The 8,717-nt window shown below is 34.3% G+C and overlaps 1 protein-coding gene across 2 annotated transcripts; it reads right to left on the reverse strand.

Moving 5' to 3' along the window:
- Positions 1-3,602: 3,602 nt before the first annotated feature.
- LOC117111441 (solute carrier family 2, facilitated glucose transporter member 8-like) lies at positions 3,603-7,381 on the reverse strand. 2 transcript variants are annotated; one of them, XM_033254361.1, is made up of 5 exons: positions 7,311-7,381; positions 6,960-7,116; positions 6,160-6,366; positions 4,753-4,852; positions 3,603-4,271 (listed from the first exon to the last, which is right to left on the reverse strand). In XM_033254361.1, exons 1-5 carry the CDS (start codon positions 7,328-7,330, stop codon positions 4,123-4,125), a joined length of 633 nt encoding a protein of 210 aa, XP_033110252.1. In that variant the 5' UTR covers positions 7,331-7,381; the 3' UTR covers positions 3,603-4,122. The 2 variants fall into 2 exon arrangements, with proteins under 2 accessions (XP_033110252.1, XP_033110253.1); XM_033254362.1 differs by lacking the exon at positions 6,160-6,366.
- Positions 7,382-8,717: the final 1,336 nt, after the last annotated feature.

The following is an 8,717-nucleotide window of genomic DNA, read 5'->3' on the forward strand; positions in this document are numbered from 1 at the left end:
GTAATAGTAATAGTAATAGTAATAGTAATAGTAATAGTAATAATAGTAATAGTAATAATAGTAATAGTAATAATAGTAATAGTAATTTTTTTTTTTATAATAATAATAATAATAATAATAATAATAATAAAAATAATAACAATAGTCCTAATAACAATAATATAATAACATAAAATTTTAATAATAAAACGATTGGTGGAAAACACAATATAAAAACAATAAACATTCAAATAAATAAAATACAGACAAAATGAGGCAACAACAACAACAATAATAACGATGATGATGATGATAATAATAATAATAATAATAATAATAATAATAATAATAATAAAAATAATAATAATAATAAAAACAAGAGTAGCAACAATAAATTCAATAATAAAAGGATTAGAGGAAAAAATAAAAAGCAGTGAACATTCAAATAAATATAACTTGAATGAGGCATCTGACAATTCCTCATGGATTAAAAAAAAAGGCGATTAAACATTAAAAGCGAAAAAGATCCCTTGGCAATATTCGATTTGCCTACAGACGATCGGACCAATTTCAAGATGATTCTGAAATTATGAACTGTGCCATGGTCGCGAACTGTGTCACTTGCTCTTGGCATTGATTTTGCTCCGTTTCTTTGACGTTTTGGTCCCGGCATATTGCCGTATTGGTGTGTTGCCGTTTTGGTACTAATTATTGCTGTTTTGACCTGCTACCCTTTAGTAAGCCCATTCACTTGTGAAGATCTTTCTTTGCTGGGTTGAAAGGATGACGTCTTGATTGCACATTATGGCTTAAAGTCAAAAAATGATTTAGATCAACTTCTTCTAGACCAGACATAATCTTACATGTTTCTAATTCTGTGCACTTCCAGTGAATGGATTTCCAGAAACTTGAGTAATACTCCGAACCAGTTTGGTAGCTCGTCGTTGGATGTCTTCAAGTATCATATAGACTCCATGTTTAGATACAAAATTCTAGGTGTGTATATTATGTTTTATCAAGTACATTAATTTAATGTACGTCGAATGAATCCAAGAGTAGCACCGCCTGGGCTTTCTGCACAGCCTGCATTGTAGGATTTGACAATTGGAAGCAAAGATTCCAAGATCTTTTTCTTCGTTGCAGGATGTAATAATATCTTCTCCTCCCAATTAAAAAATTTTTAGGATTCATGTAGAGAACCTTTCGAAACCTTTTAATCGAAGCTCGACCGCGTTCACTTTGCTTTCGTCGGGGAAATCTGACCCCTCGTCGGGGCATTGCCCCCCCCCCCACCGTCGGGGACCTCGGCCCCCCCGTCGGGCAAATCCTAGCGCCACCCCTTAATCTCTTCTGCAGTCATCCAGATCATTCTTTGGAATTTCAACCTTAGTAGTCAGCTTCCATGCACATTAAACAGCCATGATCTGATGAACTTCTAGAGGTGCGTGTTCAAGTTTAGAAATACAATCTTCACTCCAGTAAAAATAAATAGTAAAGATGGTTTTTGTTCACCTATTCTACGCGTGTTTGAACATGTTGGAACAGGAACAGATTCTTCTGCAAATTTATAATACTGTATTCGGATTGCTCACGGGTGCTATTTACTTCACATTAGTCTCATTCCAACGCAGGTCAGGAAAATTGAGATCACCCATAATTTGGGTTATTTTTTTCGAAGAGAGACTCAAATCCTGCAACTCAGATTCAATTTGTCATACATAATACATGATATGCTTCCACAAACAAATACACACATTATAGCAGTATATACAATATTATAAACAATATATGAACAAGATGTACGGTATAGGCCTACGATTACCTAATAAATATGAATATTTTCCAAACAGATAGCACTGGGAAGAAAAGAGTTTTATAGGTTTATTGTTTTGTTATTTGGTGCGATACTCCAAGATCGGCTAAAGCTAGTAATTGTTGTTAAGTTGATGTTTTTTGTCACTAATTATTATATTAGTGAGCATTGCCTTTTCACATAGGCCTATATCCCGGTTCTTAATTTAACTTGTTTGAAAGCCTAATTATTTTTATAATTAATCTGATGGGCCAAAGATAATCTCTACCGATTGAAAGCAATCGTTAAACATCGGGCGAAACTGTTTCCGCTAAAGCTAGGTTTATTTGAATATTTTTTGGCAACTTCAAATTATACTTTTTATTGTACTACACTAGGAGTCATGGACATGACCTAAAATTGGGTCGCGGGAAATTTCTGTGGGGACGATGTCATCAGTTTAACAGTCGTATATTCAACTTTGATGGGTCGCTTTATCACTGTAATTGACCACACAAAAGAGATGCTAATTGAGTCTGGATATTTTTATTATCCCTGTAAATTAAAATATGCTATTCACGAATCACATTGAACAGAACAAACACATGGACAGAACTTGGCGTAACAAATGACGGTAACTGATTTGAAAAGAATAATATTAACGAAACACAGTGATTAGAACAAAATACATGTAGTTCCGTATGACTTGCATTATTTGTAGGACAACGTATTTTTATGAGCACTGTTATTTGGTTCACTAACGTGTTATAACCATGTAAAGTACGAATGTCATTGACGATAAAACCCAATAGTCGTATTGCAAAATAACCTAAATTTAGTTGAGTTTACTTATATGATTTAACAATGGGCTTCTTCTACCATGGGTCCAAATCGTGCATCAGGGCTCTGCAATCATCACAATTTTAACACGTCTATGGTAAAGTTTTTACTCCCTTTACTTAGCTGAGCTAATCCGAATACCAATGGGTGTTTTACTGGGTTTAATTTTAGATCTGAGTGAGGTTAAACCCCTCATCATTACGCGTTTTTGACTTGTTTGAAGCACACAGTGATGAATGGGATCAAGTAAAGCTCCTAGTTATACATTGTTGGCGCTATTTACTCTATTTATATCATCTTGCTCATTATAAAACCATCCCCGTCCACGGGCCAAATTAAACTACAGTCTTGCAGACCAAATTTGTGCCGCAGGCCAACTATTAATAATCAGGGGCCTATATCATAAGTGGCATCTACTTTAATTCCCATTACTTTGCTTGCAGTATTTATGATTCATTAAAGTTCTCTTAGTCAGCCCATACATCCAAACTATATATAAAGCTACCCAGCAATTTAGCACAAGTGACACATAAACATTACGTTAAAATTACTGAAGGCAGTAAAATTTAATCATCCAGCGTATACAGTACGGTCAACAGTATTGTGTAGGCAGAAACACAGTTCGATATAAGAACAGGTCGTATGGGAGACTTTTACATCGCCAAAGGCAGAACAAAAAAACCGAAAAAAACTGCCACATGCCTCCCGATAACTTAGAGTTGGGGAGCCTACCCCAAAAATAGAAAATTCTGAAAATGTTTAGTCACTAGTTTTTTTCTAAACACTGTAATTATGTTCACTTCGTTCACTTGTAAATGTGAGATATTTCAAATGTTTAATATTAGATGCTCACTGAACCAGAGTGAGCAAATATATTGAAAAGAGAAATTAATAATACGATCAACATGAAAACAAAAACTTCAGAAAAATATAACACCATATGAAATATTTATTTTTCTTTAATTATATTTATTTATTTGTGTATAAAACATTAAAAAAAAAATCAGCAGCAACACATAAATGAAGCAACTTCATTTGCTGTGATAAGAAGAAACAAAAAACAATAAACAAAATGGTACAAATAAAATGCATCAATGCAAATTGAAACAGATAAAAAAAATCCTATGTTTGTATGTTAATTTTAATTATTGTTAAAATTATTGTTAAAGGGGTGTCCATATTTTACTGCCACTATACCATCGTCATTACCATCATAATAATCATTATCATAGTAGGCCCTAATCACCATTATTATCGTAATCGTTATAATCATCATTATCATTGTTATTATTGTCGCCATTATTATTATTATTATTATCATTATCATTATCGTCATCATTATTCTCTATAATGAGGCAGTACAATAAAAAATACAATTAGCTACTACAACCATTAAACCATGCTTAATGTACAAATCGGATGTTGTTATTATTATTATCATCACCTAACAAATAGGCCTAAACCATGACCGACCGCAGAATAACAATTTTGTATCAACTGCAGTACAAATATCACAAATGCCTATTGTAGCGGTTGAAATCCTTTGTTATTTCCTCCAATGACTTTCCTTTCGTTTCGGGAACACAAAGAGCAACAAAAATGGTACTGAGAAAACAAACACCCCAAAGAACCAGAACACCCAGGCTTCCGTCATCACAACCTTTAATGAACAAGATACAAACATAAAGAACAACTTTTTGTAGTAGATATCACAGGGTTGATTCAAATCTTGTCCAAAAAACACCCCAGTGATTCGAGTCAAGTTATGAGCAATCTCGGACATACTTGCATATTTGTATGATGATAACGATGGTGGTGGTAATGATTTATAGTAATAGTTATCATAATTATGATGGGAGTTCAAAAATATTCTTAACTCTTACTGATAAGCTTACTCACCGACATTTTGAGAAACGCCTTTGTTACTACAAATAAAGACAAACAATTAACTATTGTCGCAACTGCACTCGCAGGTCCTTTTCCTTTAGTTGGCAAAATCTCTGACTTAATCAGGAATGGGATAAAACCCCAAGCAAGCGAGAACGATGACGAATACACAAACAAACTTTTCAACATCAAAGTTATTTATCAGTATTATTATCATGAAGGAGGTTTGACATTAAACATGGTCATACACTAACCCAAAGCATTCACGGGAAGCATCCCACCACCTATAAACGGATGAGAGACACCTACTAACATTCCTCGTAAATCAAGACTCGATAACTCCGCTATGTATACCTATGAATATAAAAATTGAAAGAATAAATTTAAAAAAAAAACACACACACACACATAAACACATTTCATAGTATGATAATTCAATGAATGTAAGCACACGGAGAAGGGTAAGGTTAGGGCGACTTTGGTTTTGTACGAAAGAAAACGCCATTCCACGTATTTTCTTGTGTCATGTTGGGATGGTCAGTGCCGATCCTTTTCCAAATATTTTAAATTTACACAATTCTTTCTCTCTACATCTAAAACCACACTCTCAAAAAACACTGCTTCTCAAACTTTTTTAGATGGGACCCACTTTCAGATTCCCTTTTCTTTGACGACCCAAGACATATACTTCTCATACAAAAACGATATTGTCATGTTATGTGTTGAGGACTTAGGCCTATCTTTATACTTGCCACAAGCTCAATAAAATCATAATGCTACTGTTTTCTGACATATTGCCTTGTTTTTATAAATCTATACTAGTATAATAATGATAGACATAGCATGTGCCTCCTAATTTATAAAATACAGATATGCTGTTGTATTTCTACAATCAACCTCGGCTAAGTCGAATACTAAATAGCTGTGATAAATCGTTTAGATTTTTATTTATTTAACCATGATTTAACAAAGTACACGATACTTCATATCGTGTCCGGAATGTTCCATTTTATAGTATGGAGCAGTGTCATGATCCAGTATTTTGAAATAGAGGGGCCCCAGAAAATTTCACAGATAGGGTTCAATACCACTTCAACTCCACCATGGTTGGGGCTGAGGTAAGAATAACATTATGATTATGGCACATCTAGATGGTCGAAAATGGCAGACTTAAATTTGAATATAATTTTCACTTTTTTCTCCATTTTTTTTTTAATAATTTTGAAAAATTTAGGTGGGTGGGGGTGAAATATTTACTACACTTATATAATTTTTTGAAACGTTTAAAACAATGACGAATTTTCGACTTGTGTACACACGACTGGGCGAGGCTAACTGGGTAAATAATAATTGAAAAATGAAGCTTGTACGACCCCCTCAAACTAACTCAATAAACAAAGAAGCAACTCATCATTTTAAACATTTTGCTGTCAGAAGCAATTTCACGACCCTCAGAAATGTTTTGGCGACCCAAATTTGAAGGAGGCAATTTCAATGACAGCGGGAAAAGAAAGGTTTGAATGTTGTTCAACCAATCCTACGTTGTAACTCACATAAATTCTATTATACGATTCATTTATATGGGATGTGGTCTTAGTATAATTAATCATTACTGTGTTTAAAATAATGGTAAATAGCAACGACGGTGCCTTCTTACTCACGGGGGTAGAGAAAGAAACCATTCCCGCTCCAACGTCGGTCAGTATGCGGCCAAAGTACAGTGTTGCGATGTTGTCCAGAGATGATATTAGGCCATAGCCAACCACAAATGGCAGAAAGCACATCATCATAGCCACTTTTCGGCCATAATTACCAACAAAAAAGCCAGCAATCGGGCCACCGAATATCGCCCCTATAGCCATTAATGACTAAATGTAGAGAAATTTTGTGAAGTTTCACTAGATAGGTCGATATTTGAGAATTAAAATTAAATTACCACAGTGTATATAGACTCTACACCGTCTTTCGGGAATGCTATAAATATATGTAAATACATTCTAAACGTTGAAGATGAATATGCGAGTGTGATAAAACAGCCCATATATCAGACCTGCCAACCCTTGGGTCATGAAAATCTAGAGATTTTTTAAAGAATTTTTAAGACTTTAAGAAAAAGTCACGTCACTACAAATCATTGGCCGTTATTATGGCGACATTCGAATTGAAAATGGCTGTTCGTTTTATTGCACCGCGAAGCAAGCAGGCGGCGAATACATTGAATAATAACGATCAAATTATGCATAAATCGGAGTATTTTTGGGGAGGGGTGACCCGTGAAATCGGGTGAAAATTACATTCGATCGGGAGAACTGGAGATTTGTTTAAATATCGGGTGACACCCGACAGGATCGGGTGAGTTGGTAGGTCTGCATATATTATATTGTGAAATATGGGATAGTTGATTGACTGTTAATAAATCAGTCAATGGTTATCGATCATGATTGATTTAAGTTATACTTACACCAAACCATGATATTTGATCAGTCGTCTTCAACACTCCTCTGTCTTCCATGTCTGGTATAGCAGGGGATGTGTATGCTAGGGTGTAGCCCATCATAAACGAACCAAGCTGAGCAACCAATGACGCCACGTATAGATTTTTATTCTGTGCTTTCAGCCTAAAAATAACCCATTATTATTATCATTATTATTATTATTATTAGTAGTATTAGTAATGCTGCTAAGAGATCTATGGTGGCATCTATTTACAAGGGAGACAGGCACTGTTTCTTCAGTAGTACGACCACCAGCCTCTGGATTTTAAATCAACTGAAGAAAAAGTTGTAAATTTATATATCCCAGTGACACTTACTCTCCTTTTTCAGCCAGCATGCCATCGTTCTTAATCGAACCATTACCTGTTTAGCTGCCATTTACATTTGACTGAAATTATATAAATAACGATTAGGACGAACAGTAAGTGTAGATTAGGCTGTTCGAATGTGAATAGCTTGGTATCTTCATATTCAGAGCACAAACATGAAAACAAGAAGGACGACAGTCGAAGCAGGATTTTCTTTTAGCCGCATGGTGGCGGTGTTGCTAAATTTTAGCACTGCAGTACTAAATCTTCAGTTGATTTTACCAAATCTCTACAGTATTTGACCATTCGAAACATTCGTTTGATTATGGTATGGATAATGAAGCTATTATACTTTGTGTACAGTAATGATTTGTTGATGATGAGTAGGCCTAAGGGTTGTCAGGGAAACTCTCCTCTCCACGTCGGACAACATGGTAAATTGCATTTCGTGCGTTTTCATTTCAAGATAGTATGATACATTCCAAGTATCGAAACGTACGCCATCGTGTCGGGATTCAATATTTCGACATTAATTATGTCATCTTGAATGTGTGAATTAAATTATCTTATCTTATTTAATTATTTTGTCTTTGCGTCATATATACAAGATGTAATCGTATTGGTAATCGTGTCAGAATCGAGTTTCCTAGTCCAATATCATACGTTAATTGAACAACTATTTAATAGTATTTTGTGTTTTCACACTGAAAGTAAATATATTAAACTTCAAAATACGTTCGATAAGGATGGTTATGAATAATTCATGAGATTTTACCAAACTATCCTACGTTATGCAAATTCGCGTGAGGATCAATGATAGTTTTCCTACATGAGCGTGGATGTGAAAGGTGTGAAAGGTTTTTAGCTTCAAATATTTTCAATGGGAGTGAAAGTGGTGAAGTGAGCTCCCCCTGTGCACCTCGTTATTATCATATTCACAAAGGATTTTAAACAAATATATAATGATAAGTCAAACTGGTTTGATCGTGCTCAAACTAAAGTTATCACTATGACTACATTAGATACAAATCTGAACCAACTTTTGAGCACCTCTTAGACAAATGTAACTTCGCAGAAGAGACTCTTAAATTTAAAGCTTGATCAAACTCACTTGATTTAGAAAGTCGCAAAGAAGCCTGGTCAAATTTGAACACAGACCTTTGTAAAAATGGTTGTAAAGAAACAGTAGACCACTTTGTTTTTTAAAGCTGCAAACTAAATAATATTAAAGATGGAATTTTCCTGAAACTTAAAAATGAACTTAATAAAATAATACAACCTTGATATATTTTGAGATAATGTTTACCACAAGTTTAGCAAATTTTAAGCATTATCTTTTCTTTGATGACCTGTCTATACACAATGAATTTTCACTTAAATGCGATTTGCTTGATCTGATTACAAGGATGCAAGTTG

Source organism: Anneissia japonica, unplaced genomic scaffold, assembly GCF_011630105.1.
Source record: "Anneissia japonica isolate Jap-2015-1 unplaced genomic scaffold, ASM1163010v1 scaffold288043_len311759_cov178, whole genome shotgun sequence".
Lineage (NCBI taxonomy): Eukaryota > Metazoa > Echinodermata > Crinoidea > Comatulida > Comatulidae > Anneissia > Anneissia japonica.